The following is a 27,786-nucleotide window of genomic DNA, read 5'->3' on the forward strand; positions in this document are numbered from 1 at the left end:
ATTTTAGCTATCACTCAAAGTGTTTTTCAGATTTGATTGGCCATGCAGGGCAAATAAGATGTTTGCTGTTGAATAATACACATTTAGTCTGCAGAAACAATTCAAAATTAATTCCAAATTTTTAAATGGCAAAAGTAAAACTAAACTTTAAACAATATGCATATCAAACAATGTCATGGTTTTAAGCCATTTAACATCTTTGTGCCCATGGCCTGCACATTTTGATCTCTGCCTAGCAGCATTTTGAGAGAATGACACAAGCCTTGGACCAAAGCAAGGCAAAGCTTATGTCAAGGACAAACCGCAGGCTAAAGTGGAAATTTCAACATGCACCGCTCATCCCACAGGAGCTCTGCAGTGTTCTGAGTTGACCTGACAGCACCGTACCAGCTCAATAATTTAAGGGGACTTCAATCAAAGGCATGCATAAAAATTAATGCTTTTTGTCACCTGCTAACTTAAAGCTACTTGAGAGGAGTTTTAACTGGTAATGAAACAGGCTGAAATGAATACGGTTTCCTCAATATGACCTCTGTAAGCAAATGAGTTCACAATCAACATGATGGATTATTTCAGAGTAGGTATCAGACAAGGAGATTAACAGCACTCTGTGGAAATATCCTTTTAAGGGCCTGTGTCCACTTTTTTTGGCAAAGCAACCAATGCAATTCAACGTCTTCAGTTCTCAGCATCCTGACCACAAAAAAAGCCCTCAGCTTCAGTTATTTTATGTCACAACCCTCTCAGTTGAAAATTATTCATATTTTGTAACAGCACCATGCTCGTAAGCAACAATGGTAGAGGAGTAAATAATCTACCTCATCTTTTCAAGGGTACAATTTCCTGGTCTAGAGCGGCTTCTTATGCCATAACACTTTTCATTTAGTTCTCATCTTATATTGGTTAGATTCATTGTGTGTTCTACTTTAGGCTATACATTGGCAATAGAGAAAGAAAATAATTGTATTGTCAGAAAACACTTCTTAAATACTGATCAGTAAATCGATTAGACTTACTCTTTGTCCACAGAGGTTGCCAAAAAAGATAAAAGTTGAAAGTTCCTTGCAGGAGCTTTAAATGATAATTAAAAGAAGCAAAACAAAACAGGCCTCTCATGACTGGAGAGCATGAATTAAAAGACATGAAATGATCAATATTATCATAAAAAAATGCCCTGCCCTCCACCCTCTCACTGTATACATTTAACTGAGTTATATCTGTTTACGTGGCAGACTGTTTTCATATATTTTTGCATATTTATTTTGCTATAGTGAGCTACATTCCTACCTGTAAGCTCTTCCATTGCACCTATTTTACATGTTTTGCGGATATTGTTTTTTTTTTATATTTTTGATCTTATGAGATTTAAGTTCCTTGCTGTTTGATTTTTTATTGTAGGCTACATCTGTGTTCATTGTTTTTGCACCAAAACACCAAGACACATTTTTTTAAAGGCCCTATGTGTAAACTTACTTGGCAATAAACCTAAATCTGATCCTGATTCCTGTTTTTTTAAAATTAAAATTCAATAAGTTTTTATCTGTAACAAAGTGGAATTCTGCAACAATTTACATTTGTCTCATATGTTGCCAAAGACAGTCAGAGCAAACCATATGGGGCAAACAGGCAAACGAAGGTGGGAAACTGTCGTGATGCAGCAATTTCAGGACCCTCGGCTGTTGCCATGGTGACGCGGCTGCGCGCCTCCGCTGGTGCTGTTGATGTGATTGCAACCTGCGCGCGGCCCGCTCTCTCTCCCTCTCTCCCCCCCACACACGATCCAAGCAGCAAACCCGGAAAAAACAACAACACACAGCTGATGTACAGGACAGGACGAGACGCCAGCAGATAAGAGAAATCCTCCTCTCGTAAGTGATTCAGTCTGTTTTTCTTAATCTGCTGCCCTCGTCGTGTTAGTGAGCGAACGGAACATCCAGCTGCTGCAGCGTAAAGAAGGATGCAACTGACCCTTGGTACTGCTGCTGCTCGCTAGCTTGTCGGTTTCTCTCCAGGAAGTGGAGAGATTCTCATCCTCCAGTGTAGGCCTTGATACAATATTGTCGTGTATTTTGATAGTCAATCACCTGGCCAGGTTGTCACATATCACATTAGTTCGATTTAGTACCCACGGTATCCCACATATTTTAAAAACATACTCTGTTTAGCTTGTTTTTGCCCTATGTAGCCCTCTTAGCTCCTAACGGTTTCCATAGTAACCTTGGCTCAGTCGATGTCATCCATTAACTTTTCAATCTCGGTATTGATAATGCATTACCTGATTGACATCTACTTGTATGACAGCTTTTAATCATAGTCATGTGTCTAAGCAGATTGTCCTGTGGTGAAAAGGAGGATGAACAACACTTTCTGGACAATTATTTAAAATCATATGGAAACCTAGGAGGCCAAAGTGGGTTACACTTTGAGGGGCTTTTAATCTTAACTACACATATTGTGTGTGTTTACTACACTACCTCTTCAGGACTCTGCCAACAATAGATGAGGCAAGGCAAGGCAAGTTTATTTATATAGCACATTTCAACAACAAGGCAATTCAAAGTGCTTCACACAAGACATCAAAAGCATCATGACAGAGGAAAGAAAATAAACATTAAAATAGATTTTAAAAAAATCAAAAAAAATCACTGGAATTATTAAATCTGAACATATGTTCAAATAAAAAAATAATTCAAATGAAATTAATTGAAATAAATAAAGTAAAAATATAAAAAGAGTTAAAAGTTACAGTGCAGAGTTCAAATTTAAAATCTTATTAAAATTGGGTAAACAGGTGTGTCTTCAACCTCGATCTAAAAGAGCTGAGAGTTTCAGCAGACCTGCAGTTTTCTGGGAGTTTGATCCAGATATAAGGAGCATAGAAACTGAACGCTGCTTCTCCACGTTTGGTTCTGACTCTGGGGACAGAGAGCAGACCTGTCCCAGACGACCTGAGCGATCTGGATAGTTCGTAATTAATCAGGAGGTCACTAATGTATTTTGGCCCTAAACCTTTAAGCAATTTATAAACCAGCAGCAGGATTTTAAAGTCTATTCTCTGAAAGACTGGGAGCCAGTGTAAGGACATCAGAACTGGACTGATGTGATCCATTTTCTTTTGGTTTTGGTGAGGACTCTAGCAGCAGCGTTCTGGATCAGCTGCAGTTGTCTGGCTGATTTTTTAGGCAGACCTGTAAAGACACTGTTGCAGTAATCAAGACGACTGAAGATAAAAGCATGAGGCATTATTCTTATTGAGAACTTTTTGACAAAACTGAAACTGCCCCTTTTAAAAATAGAAACATACCAGATGATTATGCAAACATAATTTTGCAGGTTACCCATGCAGGTCAAAGATGTGTCAGTTGTGCTGAGGGTCCTGCAGGATGGCCAGTACATAGACAGGCTGGTAAACTGGACAATCGTTTAATTTGGTCTGGATGCAATCATTTTAGAGGGCTTATTACATGCATGCAGCAACTACAGATACCAGTTTGTGAGTTTGTGACAAAATGTAAAAAATAATTTAAACAAATCTAGCAAATTTCCACCAAAATAATAGCATTTTATTTTCAGACTGCTCTAATCTTAAATGGACTTAAGCTTGTTTAGCGCTTTTTCTAGTCTTCTGACTACTCAACCGCGGGTTAACCTACCCATTCACACACTGATGGCAGGGGTTGCTATAAGGCCCTGTGTCAACCCAGCAAATTTTTTTCTGTGCACAAGCGTCTGTTTCCTATTGTTTCCAATGAGGAGAGAGATTTTGCAGCAACAACAGATTTCTTTGACTTGAAAGACTTTCAACTTTCAACTCGTACTCACATCCTCTTTGCTCCATGACTAATCGAGGGGGAAAAAAACTAACTCAAATAAAAAACATACAGTAAAATGCAAGTAACTGTACGTCGCACAGCGGCCATTGTCAACAGACTGTTGTCACTGAGACACGACAGATGTGCTGTGTTTCTATTCGCAGCACATAAACGCTTCTTGCAGGTGCTTCCGAGCGCACAGCCAACTCTCTCCTCCCGGAAAAAATACTAGGGTAGATGCAGGGCCTTAAGTGGCCATAACTAATCGCATACACATTCATATGCTGCCGACAGAGCAGCAGGAGAATCTTGGGGTTATATCACTTGCCCAAGTATGCTTCAACATGTGAATGCAGGAGTTGGGGATCCAACCCCCAACCTCCTGGTTAAGAGACAACCAGCTCTACCACTGAGCCAGAGCTGAGTATTTTTGTAATTGTAACAGGTCACATTACTAAGGGTGAAGTGAAAGAAGTCACAGCACACATGCAAATTCTCAAGAAAGTGCTTTTTACACTTTAATCAGAAACAGAGCAACACTTTGTAAAGTTCTAGTTTTCAGCCTGCTGCTGGTTAAGACAAGGTCATTGAGAGGGAAGTTTGCATACTGTAAACCTAAACAACAACCCCCCTCCTCTTTCTTTACCTTAGAAGATTTGTGAGTGCACCATTACCTTGGAAATACCTTTATCCTTACCAGGAATTAGAACAAACAGAAGCTTCATAAGTAAATGCCTAAATTTCACTAATGGCTCTCTATGGTAGCGTACTGAATAACTTTGGAAATGTGCTGCCCACGTTTTACAAACTTTTTTGTTTGTTGTAATTAACATGATACAGCTAGAGTGTAGTCCTGTAGATTAAAACTTAAAAAAATAAAGTTTGCACACTCCAAACAAATACTTACAGCTACAATTAATCTGCCCAGCGATCGTATCCAGCCTGTAAGAAACATGTCCTCTCTCCAAATGGGAAAGTAATTGCAGTCTCTGCCACCTATACCTCCCACATAATAGCACTTAGACCCTGCAATTTTGTTTTCACTCTTCCTCATGTCTCCATCTGCATATGTTAAGTGTAGCAATTACACAGGGAAATTGCTTCTAACTACATGGGGTTCATAGGATGGACAGTTTCTTTTCTTGGTTAGAGAATAAAAGGAAACATGGGGCGATGATATTACATTGTTCAATCTGTGCTCCCATCCGTGCTGAGTTGTTTTGTTCTCGTGCTTGGATGTTTTTTGTATTTTCGTTTAACTTAATAAAAGATCTACAAAGTTTTTTGCACCTTATGTCAAGGTATGTCAAGAAAAACAGTTATTTGTGTCAGTCTGATCCAGACAGTCAAGGTGCAAAATGTAGCTCAAGATATTTGATATGAGTTGGCTGAGACAGTACTGTAGAATGTCTTTCAGCTGATTTGCTCATTAGCTAATTAAAACCTGAAATGGACTTCTCCCATTGGTCAATCTTATGATTAATTTCTGTTGTCAACAATGGCAATCAGACTTTGAATTGAATTGAATTTATTTATTTGATATGGACTGTTATGTTGCACAGTTCTAGTACATAACTAGAACATGATGTGTTGCACAGTTTTCTAGCTATTGCTAATTTTCAACTCTCACATTCAAATCTGAATGCCTCCGCTTTTTCGACTTCTCATTTTATGTTCATGGTTCAAAAAAATGAGCTGTGACATCTACAAAATGTATTTTTTTCTGTGTATCTTTCCAGTTACATTTTCTTCCCAGCTCACGAGCTGAAATGTGTCTTTGTTGTTGTGTTATCTTATATCTCCTTCAATGAATATCTTGAAGGACTTGTTCCTTGAAATGACAAAAAAAGGGCAATATGTCACTTTCCTTTCATGCAGATAGTTTTGTGTCTTCTGAAGTAAATGTCTTTACTGGTTTCTGCCTCTAGCCTGATTAAGATGACTGGAATTAAGCATGGTGTGCTATGAGCATTGCTACATTTGACATGGTCATCTCCTTCCAGAAAGCAAATTCCTTTCACTCTGGATAATTCAACTTTTGATGAAACTATTTTTTGTCAATGCAATAGTTCCCATTAACTTGGATATGACAGTTTATGCTGGACGGAGTTGTTTTAGGAAAAATATGTTTTTAACTGTGCTGAGCAACATAGACATTGATGATGCACACAACTTATGAACAAAAATGCCAATCATCAGTATGCTACGTACCACCAGAAGTAAAACAGAGAGTATGTTTCCTGTAAGTTTAGTGGATGGAATTATTGCAGATCTTTGTGCTGAAGTTGCTCTTGTGAACATGTTATCTCACCCTCTCTACTGCTCTTATGACTGCTACCATTCACTGACTGCTGCCGCTGCAGGACCTCCAGGCCTTTAGGACATTCTCCTTTTTGCATCTCTAGTCTCTCACTCTGGTTGGTCTCTCCACCCCTCTGTGTCCTGGGGATGAACGCACCAATGAGGAGCCTCACAGTGAGTCCCCCCTGGTCCACCTCCACCCCCCATCTTTTTCTTCCACAACACCTCAGTCACCACTCACTCACAGAGTGTGTCGCATATATGCCTTGATGTCAGACGTGGTGGGCATTCCTGTCTCTATGAGCGTACTGTAGATGTGGGTAGTGTACTGTATACCATATAAACCATGATGTTGACTAACTGTTGTGTGTTATTTACAGGGTATGCCTGATCGCATGTTATGTGCAGTGCTGGAGCAATTTCAGCTTTACTTTTCCCTTTGGTATGTGCGCTTTGTCTCCATTCAGAGTGTCATTTCTTCTTGTTTTACTTCTTATGTTGAAACAGCCTGTATAATTTTCTTTTTCTGCATACACACACAAAAACGCACACACACACACACACACACACACACACACACACACACACACACACAAACAATACATTTTAACAAGGACATGCATAACCCCCAAAAAGTGTGGGTCACTATAGCCTCAAACCAATACTGGGCTAACTTTACCAATGTGTTGCTTTAACTTAGTTTTAGTGTTAATTATTATTTTACTGTTGAGTTTTTTAACCAATATATGACAATTTGAACCCTGCGTTAAGGCAGCAAAAAAGCTAAAAAAAAAAAAAAAGTATGGTATTTAACCATAAAATGTATTTATAGATTTAAAAATTAAAAGGTAATTGGTATTGGTATTAATAAAGAGCTGCCATATTTTTGTTTAAATGGCAAGACAGACATCATAACTGGGTCAAAATAGGTTTTGCTGAATACGCTAAATGTCATGCTAACAACGTTGTCATTTGCGGGCAGAAGGTTAGCCCAAGTACTGGATAGTAAGTATGTAATGGTAGCCTAAGCTTAGCTAACTCCTTCCTTTGAAGTCTTTTTAGGTTCTGTCCGTTGCAGATGAAAGTTTAGGAAAACCAAACCTTCAACACCATTTTTGTTGACCAGCCCTGAACACTATCAGGGTCCGAAATTAATAGTTGACTCACAAATCAAGGTGGCGTGTAGATGAATAACCAGCAACCACCAGCAAAGCAAATTTCTAAACGGCCAAAACTGTACTTGCTATTTTGTTATCCTAATGCTAATGCTAGTTAGCTCCAGACAGGTTGTAGCAGGCTAGCTGAAATCCCGTACAGTAAACATTGGTGTGTGGTGACTGGCAACCAGTGTGTGCATGTGTGTGTATTAGTGTATGTTTGTGTGTGTCAGCCTGCACCTCTGAAGCTCTTGCATGCAGACGGCAAAGGAGGGGGAGAGAGAAGCTGCTGTTTCACAAAAACGGGGTAAAAACAGGATATATTTTTTGATATTACATAATTATTTTGGGACAAAAATGTTCTCACAATGTGGCAACAAGCCCTCTGAGATTTACTCCCCAAACTGAATATGTGCCTGCATTTGATGCTCGGCTGGTGTTAATTTCCTACCCTGTTCACAACACTTCAGTTTATGCATTTTGTTTATTTGACCCAGGGCTGTTGTTGCCAAAAAGTATTGTAAGCTAATATTGTGATTTATTTTGTAGGCAATTACTGGGTAAAGGTGACCCATTATTTTGTTGATGCTATATTGACCCCCACATTGGTTTCAGTCTTGACACAGTGATATTTAGCCTGCAGCTTGCACTAACTCAAACCTCCTCACACTGTACATGAGGTTGTACAGCTTAATCTACTGGTTCCTTGGTGTTCAGTTTATGGAAGATCATTTGTGATCTTTTCAAATGGTAAGTAATGGGAGCAGTTCCGATTAGCTGTTCAGATACACTCGTCTTGTGTTCCATGTGTGCTACGTTGTGTATCACAGTGGCCATTCAACACGGCGACACATGTTTAATTCTAAAGCACACATCTCTGGCAGTTCAAGTCAGGGTAGTTTATTTTTCTAAATACACACCAAAGTAAACAAAAGCCTAATTCTACATGTTTTACATACAGAAGCCACTATTGATTCACATTGTATCTGATTCTGTAGTTATATATTGAATTAGTGGTTGCATAAACTTTATACAGTTATTACATTTTCAAATATTTAGACATACTGCTAACATAGAGCTGCATAGAGCTATACTAAGTCAATATTTAATGTACTGATTTTATCCACATGATTGGAGTTTTGAAAAGTGGTACTGCCCCTGCCCAGACTTGGAAGCAGCCAGAGTGTTCTCCTGTTGCTCATTTAGCTTTGGTCACTGTGTGGTCCGCCTCCCTCTCTCTGTCAGATCCACTCTCTGTATAGCACGGCAAGCCCCAGCATGCTGAAGAGGAAACAAAGCTCACGGGTCGAGGCCCAGCCCATGACGGACTTTGGGCCGGATGAAACCCTCGCAGACAGCGCTGACATCTTCTGGATCAACAAACCAGTGAGTGGAATGGCAATATGAGTCAGGGCTGGCTTAACACAATAAAATCATGCTCTGTTATATCTGTCCCATTTAATCCAAACGTTTAATCCAGATACGATTTAAGAGAGAAAATTTAATACTTTGTTGATGTATTTTCCTTGAAATATTATTCTGAAAACATGGCATGAATATCAAAATAGAGTGGAGTGCGGTGTACACTATTTAAAAGCACAGTTCATGTTTGTATTTTGTTTTGTCCTCTCCCCGCAGTGGGTCCATTCTCTGCTAAGAGCCTGTGCCATCATCAGTGTCATCTCTGTGTGTATGAACACCCCCAAGACATTTGAGCATTACCCTCCACTGCAGTATGTGACATTCACGCTGGACACACTGCTCATGTTCCTCTACACTGCCGAGATGATCGCCAAGATGCACATCAGGGGAATCATCAAGGTAGCTACAGACAGAGATCCATAGTAACAAGAAGCATTGAAACAAATATCACAAAATACTAACACAAATGTTCCTTTAACAAAACTGGAATATTTCACAATACTAAGTAAAAATACTTAAGTTGCAGTTTCACTGACTTGAAACTATGAAGATGGATGATTGAGCTGTTATGTAAGATGGGAAGATTGGATGTTTTCCTTTGGTTTAAGTTGGTGTTGTCTTTAAGGGTTTTCCTTTTTTGGCCACAGTGCGATGGGGCACTGGCGTTCACAATATTCACCAGATGTCATTATCCTCTGACATCACTCAAGAGGTTGCATTTGACTTTCTCACTGTCTGTCATTTTGACAGAAAGGGTCATTATATACATTTGCAGCTAGCATTCTGTTGGCCTGAAATTTACCAGTTTAACAAATTTTGTAATTCTATTTTGTAATTTTGTAAGGAGTTGGCTGATTGCTTATGTTAGGCCTTCTACTATTGATGTCTTTTTAGTTGCTATTCAGTCTGAAACTTTTTTTTACCATTTGCTATCTTGTAAAAAGCAATATGACTTTAAATAACAGCATATGAGCTTCCCACCCTGAGCGTCACTTTAGAAGAAAATTAGAGCTTTTAAATATGCTAATGCTTTCACACAAAACACTAAAGAGTGGATTGTCATTTAAGTCAGTATATCTACTAAAAAACTAGAACAATTACGAAGAGAAACCCATTTTTGCAATCATCTCATCAAAAGTTTTCAAAGGTGTGGCCCCTTTTTTTCTGTAATTGATTTCAACCGCAGTTTAAATTCAACCTCACTTGTTATGATGAGCTGCACATTTGGATGAATCAACACAATTCATAGTCAAGGTAGGCAGATAATGTTGTATAGAAGCTTCCAGGAGCAGACAGCTGGTGGATGAAAAGACCGTAATTACAGCCATAAAAGGAGTGGACAGCTTAATTGGCAAATCACAGATAACAAGCAGGGAGGCACTGGAGGACACAGAACAAGAATCACCAGTTAAACAGCAAAAACAAAAAACCTTGAACATGTGTCTCTCTCTTTCTTGGTTTTAGTTCTTCAAAGCAAAAAAAAACATTTTTTCCACTAAAATTGGAAAATACTTGCTTACTTTACAGATTAAACTTCATTTGCATAAATAGTGCATCACACATCACCTTTAAGTTTTCAAAAAATGTGTTTTTATTTGCATTTTAAAGTATGTTAAATGACAGTTGATATATTCAACATGTCCATCCTCACTGAGTGACAGTTGAAAGTTGTATTTTGGAGCTAGTGAATAAAAAAGTGACTGCATTAAAACGAAACCAGCCGCACAGTGTGTTAAAGATAATTGCATATTTAGCTCCTGTCAGTGTGTGACAAACATGCTGTTATCTTTAAAGTGTTTCAGAACACACCCTCCCATTTGCAGCTTTTCTTCCTGTGGAAGACTGACCCCCCTAAGAGCTTTTAACAGACTCTCTCTGTCTCTGGAAGTGGTAATTAAGTATGCCCATTCTTGCTGCCCCCCCTGACATTTCAGTTTGTTCACACTTCAAGGCCTTAATCATTTTTTGTCTTATCGTGTTCAAAACATAGCTGTTGGAGTATTGTGGTCTGTCTTTTTAAATGGGCAAATATCAGTTTGTTGTTTTCCTTGAACATTGTCATTCCACTTTGCTTTCTTAAGCAAAGGCTTTCTATCACATTAAAAGTGTTCTGTGTCACATTGGTTAGCACTTGATATGGGCAACTTTGAGAACAATTAAGACTTATAGTATTAAATCATTTTAAGATAACATGACGTTTTGTTATTGTTAGAATACACCAACTGCCCTTCAAAATAATAACACCTTCACTCCAATTATAACCTCTGTCTAGGACTTTGTGTTTTGGCTCTGCTTGTTTGTCTGTTTTTTTAACAAACAGCCACAGTCTTTACTCTGAGTTTCTCCTGCCAGACCACTAGTAATTTTACTGCAGCAAGTCCGAGTGAGCTGGATATTATCCAGATTCACCTCGAGCCAATGGGAGGGGGGAGAGATGTTTATATCCTGTAACTGCTGCTTGATGCATAGAGTGAATGCGCAGGACTGCTATGCTCTCTGTGCACATAATTAAAAGGCAGCATTACGTTTTCTGTTCTCCAGTATGTTGTTCTCCGCTCTTTTGTTGACATTGTGAATTTGTTGAACTACACATTGATAAAAAGGCAAATATTTTGATTATGGCGTCATATGGCGGACTCTGCCACCTCTCGTGTCAAACAGGGTTAGTCTTCCATTGTGAGTATGTGAACAGCCAGGTCAGGAGAATCTCCGGAGCAGTCCTCCTGGAAATCATTTCAGGAGTGCATGTGTGAAAACGGCTTTACAAAGCTATTTTTCTTCAAACTTTGTGAAAGGGTGTGGAATTGGCCAAGAGTGAAAGATTATTTCTTGGACCAGATCCGCATCCTACCTCTGAATAAACAACTGTTTTGACTACATTGTAACACCAGTGTCAAGATTAAACTAGAATCAGAACATACTCCAACATTTGGTTTACAGTAGTTAAGCTTGCAGAATTACACATCAGCACACTGGAGTATTTTCAGGCAGAGGCCATTCTATGTTTTCTTTTTTAACTCTGGTTTCTGACACTCTCTTCTCACAGGGGGATAACTCCTATGTCAAGGATCGCTGGTGTATGTTTGATGGTTTCATGGTGTTTTTCATCTGGGTGTCCCTGGTGTTGCAGGTATATATCCTTATATTTACAGTTTTCTGCAATCATACTGCCATTTTCTACCTCAGCAAGTTGTGTTACTGCTCCATATAACAAGTACAAAAAAACCCAAACATCTACAATAATGAACTGCCTTGACAATCCATTACTCTTTGTTTTAGGTGTTTGAAATAGCTGGGCTTGTGGATCAGATGTCTCCATGGGGGATGTTGAGAATCCCTCGAGCGCTCATTATGATCCGGGCCTTCAGGATCTACTTCCGCTTCGAGCTTCCCCGCTCACGCATCACCAACATCCTGAAGTACAAAACTATCATGAGCTCATCACTTCAATTCAGTCCCACCAATTAATCATTAGTTGCACATGCAAAAGTATACGAGACTTAGTTCTGCCTTTCTTCACTCTTTTGCTTTGCAGGCGATCAGGGGAACAGATCTGGAGTGTCTCCATCTTCCTGCTCTTTTTCCTCCTGCTCTATGGAATTCTGGGTGTTCAGATGTTTGGAACATTTAATCATCACTGTGTTACTAACGATACAACGGAAGGGTAAGAACCAAAGTTTAAGGAAGTTCTCAGAGATTGATATATCTATTAATACTGTGCTTCAACTAAGCAGTGTTAATAAACTGTCATCTTCCAGCTCTTTAAAGAACACTTTCAGTACATTTAAAGAGGTTTTACCAGCTTTAACAGCAGTCCATATCATGTTTTCTAGTGCAATAGTAGCTGTAAGAAGGACTTTGAGGATGCTAGGAGATACGTACAAACATTTCACATCTCTTTGGAATGCAGAGTATGAAGCTAACACTTAAGTGCAGAACACAAAAGGTACTCACATAAGGTAGAGATGTACATGGCCTGAAATGAACCCAGCCACACATTAAATCTGTGCATTCAAAGTCTGTGCATTATTAAAGGTAATTAAAACAAGAAAGCTCATTTCAAACTGGAAAACCACAGCATTTTTTACTGCAAATATGCTGCTGCTGCATTTTTTTTTAGCATGAACTCAATTGCATTTTTTAGGTTATCTTACATAACAAGTAAATAACATAAATAAATCCAGACCATAGATAAAATCAGTAACAGTGTGCATATTATGGCATCTGTACTTCAGATATCCAGATTCCAGACAAAAATGGGTCTTTATCGAGTGTGTAACGGAGATAGAGCTTAGGAATCTTGTCCTTCTTTAAAACAACCATAATGAGACATAATGTACTTGTATATTGATTAGTAAAAAAATGTGGAGGGAAATAATAGCTGTAAGTCAGCTTACATAAATCTGGAGCTGGACGCATTTTACTGCATTTGTTGACCAGCTGTTAACAAGGTAGTGAGTGTGTTCTCCCGCCTGAAAAGTTTCCTTCCCCTGCTAATGTACCAAGTCAAGTTTTTTTTTCTCCTGACTGACCTGTCCATATAATCCACTTAGAAAAAACCTGTTTACACCCCACATTGTGATGTACTGCTTTAATTATTACTGCATAAGGAAAAGGAATCGTGTGTTATCCTCATCAGTCTGTAACTGTCCTCTGCAGAGCTGAGTCTAACAGAACCTGACAACATCTCATCACTTGTGATATGTTTGGTGTGACCGTCAAACCAGCAACCCCCAAACACATTTTTTATGTGCTGCAGGAACTGCTTTCTATCTCCCATTGCACAAGTTTAAAGTCAAGATGTATTCATTTTCATAAAAATAGAATTCCGAGCTAAGAACTTAGAGTTTAGTTTCATTGGAAGGAGCTCATGGCTTGTTAACATTGTTTGCTTTATAGTTTTTTTAACATGGAAAAACATTAAACAATTCAGCTGCATTTACGTCTCAACTTATTGATGAACCTGCCTCATGTGTATAAAAAAATCCCAATTAAATGATGTCACAGTATCTTAATTTTAGGATTATATGGAAATCCCTTGGTGGCATTGGCTGGTCTATGTGTGTGATCTAAAGGTGGGAGAGTCTTCACACATTATTGTCAGAATGAGTGCAAATTTAAACCCATTTGTTCGGGTTTTGAATCAAATCATTAAGTAAAGCATGATGATAAAATGATATCCAGAATAGTTCCCTTGTTGAGTCTAAAGATAAGGCTATATTGGTTACAGCCCCAGGCTACAGGCAGAGCTAACACTAATTCTAATAATTAAACTTTCCCTACATGTCCAGCCTTTATATTAAGCTCACTCCTGTTCATCAGTTACCCATCTATCTCTCCTTACTGATTATAGGCCAAAAGCACCCTAGGGACAGGGCCCTCATTGACCATTATAGCAGGAAAGATACTGTAGTGCAGGATATTCTCACAGTTAAAGCACTGAAGCTCCTCTGTTACATCATCCACAAAGTGGCATGGCAGCTGCTCATCTCATTTGTTTGCTGATATGCTTCTTTTTCCCAAAATCCCTCGTATATTTGCTTCTAATGGGGGTATTTTAGAAATATGTCACACAAGGACTGATGTGTTTCATCTTTATCGGCCATATGCCCTTGGCACAAAGTCAAAGCTCCGCAGCTTGTCACACACAAGGGATTGGACGGGAATTAGGGAAACATAGCAGGGGTGACATTTTGTGATATGGATATTAGATGAAAATGGTTTTGGATTTTTGAACTAATCAGGGTCTCCTCCTCTGGATGACAGGATTTCTTCTGTTGACCTCATCGTTATCTAAGTCTGTTGAATGAATAACATTTCCATGTTATATATATTTGTACAGCACAAATAAGATTGTAGGGTGACATTTGTGTGTTGTAGATTTCTTTAAAGCAGCAGTGGGCCTGTGTTTGAGTGGGATTTTCAAATTAAAAGTCTGATAAGACCAAATAATTTTTGGTGGATATGATCAAAAATGCAACATAAATCATTTTAATTATTATGTTTTTAAATTGGGTAAATACATATATATATATATTTTAATGATCAGATTTGCAATTCATTGTATGTTTAACCCTCATATTCTATGGCCTATGAGTCAGCAAGAGGTGGTTGTTAGCAAAGACAACCACCTCTTGTCACACATGATTTTTCACATTTAATTCTGGTGTGATCAAATAACAGATCAGAAAGACAAAAGAAAAATCATTAAATACGTATTATCTCCAATTTATTTTTGTTTTTCATTTGACGTAGCATGGTTATTAATGTCTTGTTATTACAGGACATTTGGTCTCTCATTTGGGGCTTCATCTATCACCCCTTTGTCATCAAGAGACATGGTTTCTATGGTGAGCCACAGTGGTATTATAAAACCCGGCATAATTGGCTTTATCGGGATTCATCACTCTGCCTCTGCTTGCCCTTTGTGATGGTGCAATAAATTATCCCTCCTGATCCCGTAACCCTTAATAAACAATTTGGATGAATGTCTGGGCAGCCAATTTATAGGCATTAATTTTCATTAGCGGGATCAAGGAGCTCCTGGAAAAACACCTGTGGCTGAGAGACAAAGAGACAGGCAGGGGGAGGGGGGGCAGGTGTTGTATGTAATTTGTTTGTGTGCACACACAGGCAGTATTTACCTGTTATTTCTCTTTATTATGTATTTTTAATTAATGTAATTTAATGTATAACCCTGAAATCTTTCAAATCTGTAATTATCAATGATATGTTTAAATGCACTTGTACCTGAGTTTTGAAAACATTTTGCTGTTCTGTTAGTGTCTACTCATTACATTGTCCCCACCAACCCCCTCAGATTTTAACTTCATATACAACAAGGCGTATAGATATTCCTTGATATGTGTTCTTCTTTGTTTTGGTCAGAAATGTGTCGTGGAACAGCTTGGCCATCCCAGACACCCATTGTTCCCCTGATGGGGAGGGCTACCAGTGTCCTCTGGGCTTCAAATGCATGGACCTTGAAGAGCTGGGCCTCAGCCGACAGGAGCTTGGTTATAGTGGCTTCAATGAACTCGGTAAAGTAAAAGCTAAACACGAATACATGTACTGCTTTTAAACACAACCACATTACTCGCTAGCTGTTTTCACAAACACAAAACACAAAAAATTTCTAGGAAATGTCAGGACAGCCTGCCCCTGAAGTCGTCCTACCTTGGTTATTCACACATGTCCCTCAAAGCGTGCAGTTTTCCCTGTGGGCAGAAGGAGGAGTTTCAGGAAAAGCACCCTGAAAAATATCTGGAGCTTGCGTGAATAAACAATCTGATAAAAAAACATCCAGTTCAGAGAAGGTCTTTACACAACAAATAACTCATATTCTTGGATATCCAAAATCAAGATATATCACATTCCTTTGACAAATGTTTATTAAAATAAACTTTTGTAAGAAAGTGAGCGCTTTGAAAGACTTCCATATAACAGCTTTTAGCGTGAAGCTTACCAGCAGCATCCTGCACGCTTATCTGCTGAACAGTGCTAAAATCCAATGTCAGTGCACGATGCAGTGCCCCTAATCTGTAGATATCCATGAAGGAGAGCGAGAGCTTCGCAGTAAACAGGACATTAGAGGACATTATAGCCTGGAATTTGGCACATTCACTGCAACAGGCTGCTTAAATGTATTGGTCTTGCCAAACGCTAAATCTACAAGGCAATAAGATCTAATTAATTTGGCTGATCCTATCCATATGAAAGGTTCCCTCTTGGATTGGTATGAATATATAGTAATATAGCCCAGATTCCCATAGCTTAATAAGCTTAAAGCAATGATATAATATGGTTACTGTATCTGACCGGCTGATCTGCCAGCTGTCTGTCACTCCTCATAACATCTGCCATCAGCTGCTAGTTACTCTCAGTCTAAAACTGATGTTGAAAAGCAATCACTAATCTGTTGGACTTTTAAATCACATAACTCACTCACGGTGTTATTAAACATTACAATGATACGGAGTGATGTGTCCTCTCTGATTAAATCATCGTTGGCTGAGTGTTCAAAGTACAGACAGTTCATTTGCAAAGAGCAGCCAAGAGTCTCATTTTGTAGTTTGGCCACCGCACAGTATTTTGGTTAATTAACTACATCTGACCAAATTTGTCAGCGACGGTGACAAAGACACGCATTAAATATAATTTCATCTGATTAATGAGGCTGCCGAACAGTTAGAGCTCTTACTCTTGTCAGTACAAAGAACGGAAATGTGAGGATACTGGGGTGCTGTATTTTCCCTGCCGTGCGCTGTCATAACATACTTTTACTACAGATAAGATGAGACAAATACTGACACCTTTTTCAATAACAATCTATTCTTTCATGTCTACTTCACATGTTTCTAATGGCTTCTGTGTCTGTCTTTGTTTAGGTACAAGTATCTTTACTGTGTACGAGGCTGCATCACAGGAGGGCTGGGTGTTCCTCATGTACAGAGCCATTGACAGTTTCCCTCGCTGGCGCTCCTACTTCTACTTCATAACTCTCATTTTCTTCTTGGCATGGCTTGTCAAGGTTAGAGCCCGTCTTTCTTTACTGCACTTTTTCCAAATGCTTTCAGCTCCCCTGGCGTGGCTTGCAGGCTATAGCTGAACACATAGAAAGGTTTTTGTTAATTGACATAACCTAATCTTTCACCTGCAGACATAACCATTTCCCCTTGTTAGGAGAATTTTATCCAGCTAATGAGAAAATGAATGTCATGTCATAGATACTGAGGGATGTCAAGAGGCAGACCTGCACTTGGTCATTTATTTTTAATTGTCTCAATACTCTCTCTCCCTCTCTCGCTCTCTCTTTCTCTGTTTTTACTCTCATTTTCTTTTCTCTTCCGCAGAATGTGTTCATAGCAGTCATCATCGAGACATTTGCCGAGATCAGAGTACAATTTCAACAGATGTGGGGGTCAAGGAGCAGCACCACCTCTACTGCTACAACACAGGTACAACCATCACACTCTTGGACACTAAAGCTTACAAAATAGTGCCACTTGGACAGCTTCATATGGCTCTTAAAGCTCACCTCATTCTACACTTCTTGAGTACCTGGTTTCTTTAGAGCTGGTTGTGGTACAGCATGCTCAAAATCTGTTATATCATCAAGGCCTCGCACATTAATGTTGCATGAATTCAGAAAATCAAAGGAATGAACACAAACACATTTTGACAGGGATGGCTTTCTTTAGCTTTGCAAGAGTGCCTGGTCATCAATAAATACCTTCACTTGCATCAAATCAGCTGCCTAAGGGTCCATAGACCATCAGATGCCTGTTTTTGTTTTAAATAAACTGGAAAATGTAATCTTGAAATCTGCTGTATAATAAGTCAGAAGAGATAAAAAAAGTATTATCTTTTCAATAAAGCAGATGAAGCATTCATAAAACTGATAAGGGAGTGCTTGAGGTAGTGCTTGGTAAGCAAAGGCTTGTCCTCTGATGTTGTTCCTTGTGAATTGAAAGTCTCCATTTTTGCAAGGGGACTAACTTCTATTCATTATTCCTGCTTTGGAATCAAACCCCATTAAATATGGAGCCTTATTTTTAATCGCCCAGTTGCTGAGGCATTGGGCTGATGTGGTTATATGCGTTGGGCCAAAGACGGATGATAAATGTTTGAGTTGTTTCCATTATATCTGGATGAATTGGCTTGAAATGCCTCTTGATGGACCTGGTTCACTCAGATTTGAAATAAGTTACTCAGGAATTTCAGTTGATGCCTTTGTTTTAAGAACTTTACCTAAGAAGGAGTATTTGTTTCATCTTCTCTAAATTGGGGACATAAAGTCCAACAGTGCAGCTTTAGTACAGGGAAAAACAAAAAACTCTCTGTGGAGACAATTTAGATCGAAGTTTCTTGGCTCTGTAAAAAGACTTGGCAGTCTCTTGCCAAGGCTTGGCATTTACTGAACATCCAGTCCTCTTATAACCTAAGTGAGAGCTCTATTCCTATGAGTTCTATGTAATAAGTGAAGTAGGTTCCAGGACACTTTATTTTATGGGTTTCCTCTGCCTCTGTTTGTGTTTAGCATGAAAATACTGTTATAGTGCAACCAAGTGGAAGAGAGTGTCAACATAAGTGACTTCAAAGATTGCATCACTGACTTTTGATAATTGGATGTTTCTTCTGGCTTCATCAGTCCAATATATCTGGCTAAGTGACAAACAGTAGGGATGAGACACGACACATACAAGTCCGAGGCCATGGTTTTATTCTTCCTGTTATTAGTAGATTGCTCTGTTTCGGTTAGGAGTGAGTCACTCAGCTGAGAACGCTTTGGGATTATATGGTTCTGTTTCAAAGATAGGTAAAGATAAAGCAAGAAACAGACAAGCAGAAAAGTTCATGACCAACAGTAACCAAACTGGGTTGGTAAAGAGCAAGCTGAGCCTTGAGGGAAGGTTCTAGATTTACCAGTAGGTTTCTGTTCAAACCATTCTCAAAGGTTATGAGCTCTGGGCACTCACCGAAATGTGATCAAAGATGCAAGTAGCCAAAATAAGTTAAAGTCACAGGTTGGGCCAGGTAAGACGGTTGGACCTCTGGAACGAGTTTGGAGAAGATTTGTTTCTTTTTGGTGAGATTGTCTTGGCATCTTTTCAGGATGTTGCCATGATAAATCTCTTTGGAGATATTCCGGGAATATCTGTACAAAGACCCTAGGGCAGACCCAGAATATCCCCCCAGGATCCACCTGAAAGAGTTGGAGTACAGGGCCTTGGAGAAGAATCCAGGGAGCCTTGCTTAGCCTTACCTTGCTCAGTCTTACATTGGCTTGTTATTTACTGTATAAGCCACCTTTGTACAGTATTGAAAAGTTAAAATGAATAACATTTAACATCAGTCTACTTATATTATCTTTAAAGCCACATTTACATGTGGCTTATGATCCCCAACAGGGTTGTTGAAAATCCAATTACAAAATTTACCTCAGAATGCTCTTAGTGCTCTCATGTTTCTTTCTAATCACTTCCTGTGTAAATGTTATGAGTTTAGGCCATAGAGGGATCCACAGTAGAGAAGCATAATGAGGAATATTGACACTTTTGGTCTAACAGACATTCAGTCTAATTGAGAAGTGATTCAAGTTAAAGGAAAGCTATAATGAAGACAGATTCTTTTGGAGGTTCATTAAACAAAGGTGTGCAGATTCCTCACCATAATTCAGTCTAGACGGCACTAATTAATGTCAGTGATTTGTATTGGTTTGATATTTATTCAAGTCTGAATATTTAGCTATCTCACAAATGTCCTTTTAGGTGTAAGGAGTTGTGTCTTTGGTCTTGATTTTGCGCATCTTTTTCTGCTACAGAAATGTGATTGCTTCTTCCACACTTACAGTAGACTTCTCTGGGTTGGAAATCAAGAGAAAGAGAAAATATTGTACAGAAAAAACACACATTACACATCACATTACACATCACATTACGAATGAAAGGCCGTTTTGGAGCTCGATGATGTCACATTTCACTGGAATTGTTCATGAAGCTATACAAATACATCAAGTTGAATTGAAGATGGTTGGTGGATGCATGGATCTGAATTTGTATTCTGCCTCTGTTGGTTAATTGAAAAGATAAATACCTGACATTTTTAACCATAATGGAGTTGCCCTGACAAGCAGCCATCTATTTTAATAGCTGTTTTTCCTCCTCAGTCTTTGAATTGATGCATCTTGGAAAGTCAAGTAACTGGCACCACTGTTCCCTCAGTCCTGATGGAAGACAGTCTGGTGCCACTGGCATGCCTACACCGCTATGACCTTGAAAACAATTAACCTTTCTTCCCATTATCGGAATAATTGTAATCACATCGTCATGCCCCAGTCTTTATCTTAGAGGGGGGAAAACTAATTAGTTATGGTGTAACACTTAACTGTCAATCACAGAAGCTGCAACAATATGCTCCCCGATTCATGTTCCCCTCAGACATGGGCTGCTATTATGTGGCCCGAGGAGACACAACCCATGCCACACTCTTCATTCCTTGACTTTTCCATACTGTCTTCAGATTTAGATCTTTCAATAGAGCTGTGCACAGAGCCTGAGATTTGGTTGAATCCAATTCTGTTTTGCAGGATTAGGCTAATGTATCCCATATTCTGATGAGTGGAGTTGTAATTAAGGTTGAACATTCAGTTAAGTTACTCGCAAGGCTGCTCTGTTTTTTCTAAAGCTGAAGAATATCAACCCTGTGTGTTTAATTAAAGGGTTAAAGATAGTTATTGTTCGCATTGTATTCAAAAGATAAATATTTTATTTTGGGACAACAGGTTGTGAGTCATTCTCATTTTATAAAATAAAATAAATAAAACACTCTCTACTCCTCTAGTTAACTACCAAACCGTTCACCACTTAAAACATTGATGTTGGACTATGCTGTCAAATTCGAGTGCTACTGTATGTCCATTTTCTTTTCTTTTCTTAAATTTGTTGTATGTAGTCATGCTGGTGTCAAGGGGATCTGTCAGTTTGGTCAGTCAGTCATATTAACCATATACAGTATAGGTAATAGTGAACCCTAACACTCATTTTTGGCCACAGATGTTTTATGAAGATGTTGCCAAAGGGTAGACGCGTATGTTTTGAAATTTGTACAGTGCTGAATTGTATGCAAGTATTTTTGTTGGTGTGGTCTGCCCCTCACGTAGTGTCCTTGTGCCACAGATGTTCCATGAAGACGCTGCTGGGGGATGGCAGCTTGTGGCTGTGGACGTCAACAAACCACATGGCCGAGCGCCTGCCTGCCTCCAGGTAAACACACCACATAATTAATATGCTGCTGATGCTGCTGGTGTTAAGTGCTTCTCCTCTCTCTCATCATATCCAAGAAAACATTGACAACTTGACACCTTTTTAGCCCAACTGAATTATACATTCTGATCCATGCATTTTCTTGTGTGTGACACTAACAATTTTTGTTTAATGGCTCTCATTGTTTTAATGCTTTGTATAAATAGAGAATCAGTGCCCTCATCTATTTAAGAACTGCCACAGAGGCTACACTATCTCTTCATCATTCCTACATTTCTCTGTGTCTTCAATAGCTGTGTCAAAAGTCAAAATGATGGGATTTTAAATCGTGTTTGATGTGTAGAACCTCACTAATGATGTCGTTTCAGTGATAGATGAGTTTTAAATGACATCTACATGATAGACGCTGCTGTTGCTTTCGTGGTCAGTGTGATCCAAATGGTTGGGCTTTAAAGATAAGCTGAAAGCAGCAGGCGTTGCTTACAGCTGGCTCACTGTTGATAGCGGTGTGGAGTAAAAAGGCTGAGCCCTTGCTGTGAGAGACTGCCAATAGAGTCTAAAGCTATGAGAGGGAGGATGGCTGTCAACAAAACGTCATGTTGAATATACTATTCCAGCGCTAAGCTTGAAGGAGGTACATACACACAAACAAAAAGTAGGGGGAAAGAAAATGGGAAGAAACGAAAGAGAACAGAGGACCTGAAATATGCAGTACTTCCATTAAAGCAGCATGTCCCCTAGAGCCTCATCATCAGTTGGAGGCAAGATTTAGAAAGAGGGATAACCAGAGGGATAAACACGGCTGACTTCCCTCTGAGCCCTGTGCTCCATTACGTCGAACACCCAAAGACTGCTTCATCTGCCTCATTCCCTCAAAACAAAATAGCTATTATTCTCTTCCTGTACCAACAAGGAGCCCAGTTTTGACTGTAAAATGAAGGGTTAACAGATTGTTTGAAAGAGGCATTGGACAAAGCTTAGACCACCAATGGCACCGTGTCAAAACACTTTAACTTTAGTGTGACTGCTGTGTTGGTGGGGGTTCCAACGCTTTGGGCTAAACAACGCAGAGTTGTCAGACAAAAAAAAGTTTAACCTGGCTTAACTTTACATGCAATACAACATAATCAAGGTTTGCATATTGATATGTTCCAGCTAGGGATGTGCGGGATTAGCCGACTAAACAATTAAACATCGCCACCCTTGCTAGTCAGCACAATAACCAGTTGGTAAAATAAATCTTCGGTATTTTCAATGCAATGTCGGTCAAATCTTGTGTGTAAACTGTAAAGTAGCCCCCGCTACTAGCCAGGGCTGTAGCTCCTGTTAATAGCTGCTGCCGTACTGCTCTAATGCTTTGACTGCTTTCTGAGTGTTTTGTCAACTCTCGACTAATCGATTAGTCTGAATTTAAATGTGTGTTTATTTGTCATCGGAACATCCTTAGTTTGAGCTACAGACTACATACAGTATAAGAAGTGAATGTAGTACTGTACTAGAAGTATAGCAAAAATGTGGAATTGCCTTGAAGATACATTCTTTCAAATGGCCAGCAGAGCAGACACAGCTGGTTGCAAAAGGTAATTTTTTAAAATAATGATCCCTTTTATAGAAAAGGTGACGATAAAGCAGGGTATACTTTTGGGCATGGTTCCATGTGATTGGCAAGTTGCCTTCAAGGGGACCCTTGAATCGGGATAGAGATGTTACAATGTGGTTCCTAGTACAGTCACTCCTGGTTCCAAAAATCAAGTTTTCCAAAAATGCCAAACTCAAGGCTTCAAAAGGGGGTTTGCAACTCCAATTCATGGCTAATTGGATTTGTTAAATAAAGTCTATGTATATTGAGGATTGGTAGATCTAAATGACATAATTCAGCTGTTCAGCTGGTCATAGTTCAGCAGGAGAAAGTTGCAACCATATAAACTTAAAAACAAACAAACCACTAAACCTTTCCTGTAGCACTTTATCCTCTCAAATACAGACGCTATGTTTTTTATATTCAACCACAGCACTATTTCAGGTCTGCACAGCGCCTTAAGGATGTCGACTCTGTGATCACGACTTCCCGCTAGACGACAGAGTTGCTGAGTGTTTTAGAGGGCCAGAGTGTAGAACAACTCACACCTCCATCACATGGAGTGTTTCAGCCCGAGGCAATGGTCCAGAAATTGTGATAGATGTCTGCTGTCAAATAAAGTCTGACACATGAAAAGGACCCTAGAAAGAGAAATAGTCGAGTGAAACAGAGAAATAAATCCTCAACTTAACATTTGATCTTGGTTACAATATGAGAGCAGTATATTTCATTGTAGGACCTGTGGTACAAGGTCATAGGGGGAGAGGGAATTGTACATGAGAAAATACTACATCAAAACAGAGACAACGTTGTTAGATGACTTCTCCATGTGAAAATTAAACAGACTGTAGTTTTGGTCAGTGTGCAATTCAAATTGGAATTTGAGTTCCTTTGAAGCAAACTGTAATATCTGAAATTGATGTATTCAGTTTTATTTTGAAAATGATACCATTCAGCTTTAAGTATCAAAGTATTCACTGTGAAGCTTTACATCTGTTGCCTTGCATCTTAGATAATCTGGTATCAAAAACTGAGTACCACATGGTACCACAAAGAGTTCATGCCGATGTTCTGGTATTTTTTTGTTTTGTGGACATTCTAGGAACCTATAAGTGTATGTTTTTATGCTAACTGCAGTCCTTGTGAAAGATGAAGTAACATACATTTCACAGCCACATTGGAAGCTTAAACAGAGAAAGCATTTGGCACTGAATTTTGCCAGAAGAGCCATTTGTTTTTGTTTCTGCTTTTGTTTTTATTCAAATTGCAGCCCACTGAAGGCGTCAATGAGGCAAATAATAATCAAGTAGTGTAAAAGTTGAATGTGACTCAGAGTGACTTTGACATGCATCATGTTGTACTTCCATTGTTTTGAGTCAGCAGTCACCCACTGACAGCACTTCATGGCATGTTCATCCATCACAGACACTTATAAAAATGTTTTAAATTTGCTGATGGTGTCAAGAAACTAAGCCGGCTGTGTGATCCAAACCACAAAGGCCTCATCACAGATCAGAGAGGACTAAAATGTAACATCATGTTTTATGTTTTTACAGATTCTCAGCAGGAAAGGCTCCATTTAGTCTCTTTTCAAACCCACTTTGACTTTAAAACATCCAGTTTATTAGAACTGTTTTTTTTTTTTTTTGCTGAAGGTTATTTCATTAACCGGGACACTGCTCATAATGTTGCTTTGATAGCTAATGAAAATAAACATGAATAGAAGCAAATGTCCCTCCATCTATTAAAAAAAAACTGTGAAATTTGAGAGAACATTTGTGCTGCAGATGGTGCCCTAATATCTGAATTCTCCACACGCTTTTGCAACTTTGAAGTAATTATATATTTCATATAAAAACAGTACATTTAAATATTTTAAAACAAAACCATTGGGACACTGTAAAATCTTTTTTAATAAAATGATACAGGAAATGAGAATGGACCAGATTATAATGGATTCAGTTACCAGAGTACCAGAGAAACACTGTCTATATAAATGAGTAGATGATGCTGTTGACAAAATACAAGGTAGTTTGGTTTGCCGAATGTGGCTAACGTTAGCACTACCAGCCTTTGGCCCTTCCTGCAGGTTAACATCAGCACGTGCTAATTGTGGTTATGCATTGCTCCGGTCGTTATGCCGGTGTAACCTTACACAGCCTACATACATTTCCATCTCAATTTTCTAGATCGAAACAATGCAACAATGATGCGCTCCTCCTGTAAGAAGCTATCCGTTCACTGTGCTTGCTTACATCTGGGTAGTAGAGTTAGGAGGACAGGCCCATTAAGCGGAGCTACAGATATGGCTTCAGCCCCGGCTAGTAGCAGATGACGGCGTTGCAGTTTCAGCATAATATTTAACCCACATTGAGGGCCAACATATAAAATCTTACTAATTTGCTGCCAATTTATTCTGGTGATGTCAAGCGAGGGAGATGACGTTTAACCATTAAGTCGACTAAACATGCACATCCCTAGAACACTTGGCTGAGGCGGAGTGATACATAGAGTGAAAAGTCCCCGTGATGATGTCAATATCAGCACCCATAGAATGCCTCAGATGTCTAGTCAGATTGCTTGGTTAAACTTAACTGTTGTATAATGGTATTTTTTTTTACCATTCTCTGCTTTTTCATGTTATAATAGATGATCTGTCAAGGCCCATTGAATTACAGTGTCATCATTTTTGATTAATGATGGATATCCTCTTTTCTTTCCCTCTAAAGCCTTGCCAAACACCCTATTACATTGCTTTTTCACCCATATCAGAAAGAAGCAGAGCTGGCTGAGTAGACATGTAGAGTGAAGACAGAAAGACAGGCAGTGGAGCTCCAGCCTGCAGGCCCATCTGCGAGTGCCAGGGAAGTGAAGTGTGAGTTTCTGTTCTGCTCCGCCTGGCTTTAGAGTAATTGGCCGTCAAATGATTAAAATGTTTCAGGGCTGGCAGGTGGGCGCTATCTACAGGCAGCCTGTGTGTGTGTTCATCTGTTTGTATGCTGCTAGTTCACCCGCACACGTCCAACGTGTCTTCTAAACCACCTGTTGGTGTCCGGTCAGGCCTCTGTGTGTCTGAGTGTCAGCCTGTCAATCTGCCTGTTGACGTCAGATGGTCTGTCTGGGTCTGCAGCAGTTGGGAATAACACACAATTGATTAACTACCTGCTCCTTGAGACAGGAAGGCAAAAGGCAACTTCCCCTACTGAGGGACTACAAACCAAAAAAAACTAGACTCCAAACAGGAAGTAATTTCTCTCCTACATTGACAGTATTTTAGATTTGTTTGATTAATCTTTACAGTCACTTAATATTAACAAAATATTAATTTTGAAAAAAAATTCTAAAATCCTAATATTTAAGAATCTGGACGAAGCCTATTTTAAAATTTTTGCTCCAAAAAATCATGATAAAGAGTCATTAATAATCAAATATTTGGTGATTCATTCAAATTATAGCTACTTGTTCATGTTTGGAAACCTACCAATCTACAGTAGAATTTAAATTATGATTATGTGATGGAATTCTTAAGCGACTATTTGTCACGCCCTTCAGGTGTCGGTACAAATCCATGTGATATACTTATATAAATAATTATTTATCCCACAGCTCTTTGTTTGTTTTTTGGACTTTCCTGTTTTTTTCATCGTATTTTTCCTCATGGTAGCAGCTCAGAGCAGTGAAGGTTAATGACGCTTCTTGTTTTTTTCCCCAGAGACGTGCTCTAATTAGCCCCTTGTGCTCCACCATGCCATAATTACACTACTGATTGACTTTGGCTGCTCAATGCAAAAATAGAGGTAGACACTCCATACAGGTGCACATCCACCGGAAAAAGTAATAGAAGTGAAGTCTGTGGAATGTGACTTACTTTTACAATTAGAAATGTCTAAATTGTAAAAGCTGAAGAAAGCTTTCGAATGGCTAAAGGAAGGTATGAAAAATGGTTTCATCCAGTAAGAACATTTTTAAATTGCCTTTTTGTTGATAAGCAGCTGCTAACTCCCCAGCCTCCCCCCTGTCTACAGAGCTAAATTCAGAGTTACGGATAACCAAGCAGCTCACTGGGTGGTACTGAAGTCCAATGAAAGAAACACCTTTCTGACCTCTTCTTCCTGAGCAAGAGGTTATTGATTCTCTGGAACCCTTCTTTTACCCCTGCCACCAATCTTCACCCTCAGGATGTTCCCCAGTGACACTGCTTGTATCATTTTAAGCTCACACTCACACATAGACACACACAGTGTCAAGGTTAAGGTCAGTGTGTCTGTGTATGTGTGGGAGGAGAGGGATGGCACAGAGAAAAGGGTAATTGAGTGGATAGAAATAAAGAAGGAAAATAATAGGCATTTTTTAAGCTATTGAGCATAGAAGGTTAGATCAATATGTATGATAGGAAATTGCCACCAACAACAACTACATCACATCAGACCTTATTTAATAACTGTTCCAAGAAAGAACTTGTAAAACTCACTCATGACTTTCCAAGAAGATTCCAACATTCACCATTGTTTTTTAATTTCTTCTGTATTATTCAAGGCTTTTGTTTCTATTTGACTGCTACAGTTCGCTCATAAATCCTTAAAGACCTTCGCTAAATATATATGAATATTAATATGTACCATATATGTTTCCACTCTGATGAATAGATTTTTAAATTAAACTGAGAACAGGAATGTAACGACTGAATTATACTTTTACGTTGGTAGTTAAAGAAGATAGAGAATACACAAAAGTAAAATAAATGTGTTTGT

At 39.0% G+C, this 27,786-nt stretch overlaps 2 protein-coding genes across 3 annotated transcripts in view; one reads left to right on the plus strand and one right to left on the minus strand.

Moving 5' to 3' along the window:
• The window catches only part of asmtl (acetylserotonin O-methyltransferase-like), a 243,536-nt gene extending 226,666 nt beyond the window's left edge, over positions 1–16,870 (minus strand). The window contains exon 1 of the mRNA XM_061053182.1: positions 16,867–16,870. The gene's annotated coding sequence lies outside the window, so the exon portion shown is untranslated. The remainder of the gene's footprint in view (positions 1–16,866) is intronic.
• nalcn (sodium leak channel, non-selective) overlaps positions 1,774–27,786 on the plus strand; it is a 77,791-nt gene continuing 51,778 nt past the window's right edge. The window contains exons 1-12 of one of the 2 annotated variants that reach the window (XM_061053177.1): positions 1,782–1,868; positions 6,176–6,287; positions 6,494–6,555; positions 8,516–8,656; positions 8,909–9,091; positions 11,739–11,822; positions 11,972–12,111; positions 12,228–12,356; positions 15,581–15,732; positions 17,080–17,222; positions 17,545–17,649; positions 21,370–21,456. In XM_061053177.1, coding sequence (XP_060909160.1) covers positions 6,514–6,555; positions 8,516–8,656; positions 8,909–9,091; positions 11,739–11,822; positions 11,972–12,111; positions 12,228–12,356; positions 15,581–15,732; positions 17,080–17,222; positions 17,545–17,649; positions 21,370–21,456 — 1,206 coding nt within the window. In that variant the 5' untranslated portion in view covers positions 1,782–1,868; positions 6,176–6,287; positions 6,494–6,513. Of the gene's footprint in view, positions 1,869–6,175; positions 6,288–6,493; positions 6,556–8,515; positions 8,657–8,908; positions 9,092–11,738; positions 11,823–11,971; positions 12,112–12,227; positions 12,357–15,580; positions 15,733–17,079; positions 17,223–17,544; positions 17,650–21,369; positions 21,457–27,786 lie in introns of both variants that reach the window. The other variant, XM_061053178.1, reaches the window with a different exon arrangement.

The sequence above is a fragment of the Labrus mixtus genome, chromosome 13 (genome assembly GCF_963584025.1).
Source record: "Labrus mixtus chromosome 13, fLabMix1.1, whole genome shotgun sequence".
NCBI lineage: Eukaryota > Metazoa > Chordata > Actinopteri > Labriformes > Labridae > Labrus > Labrus mixtus.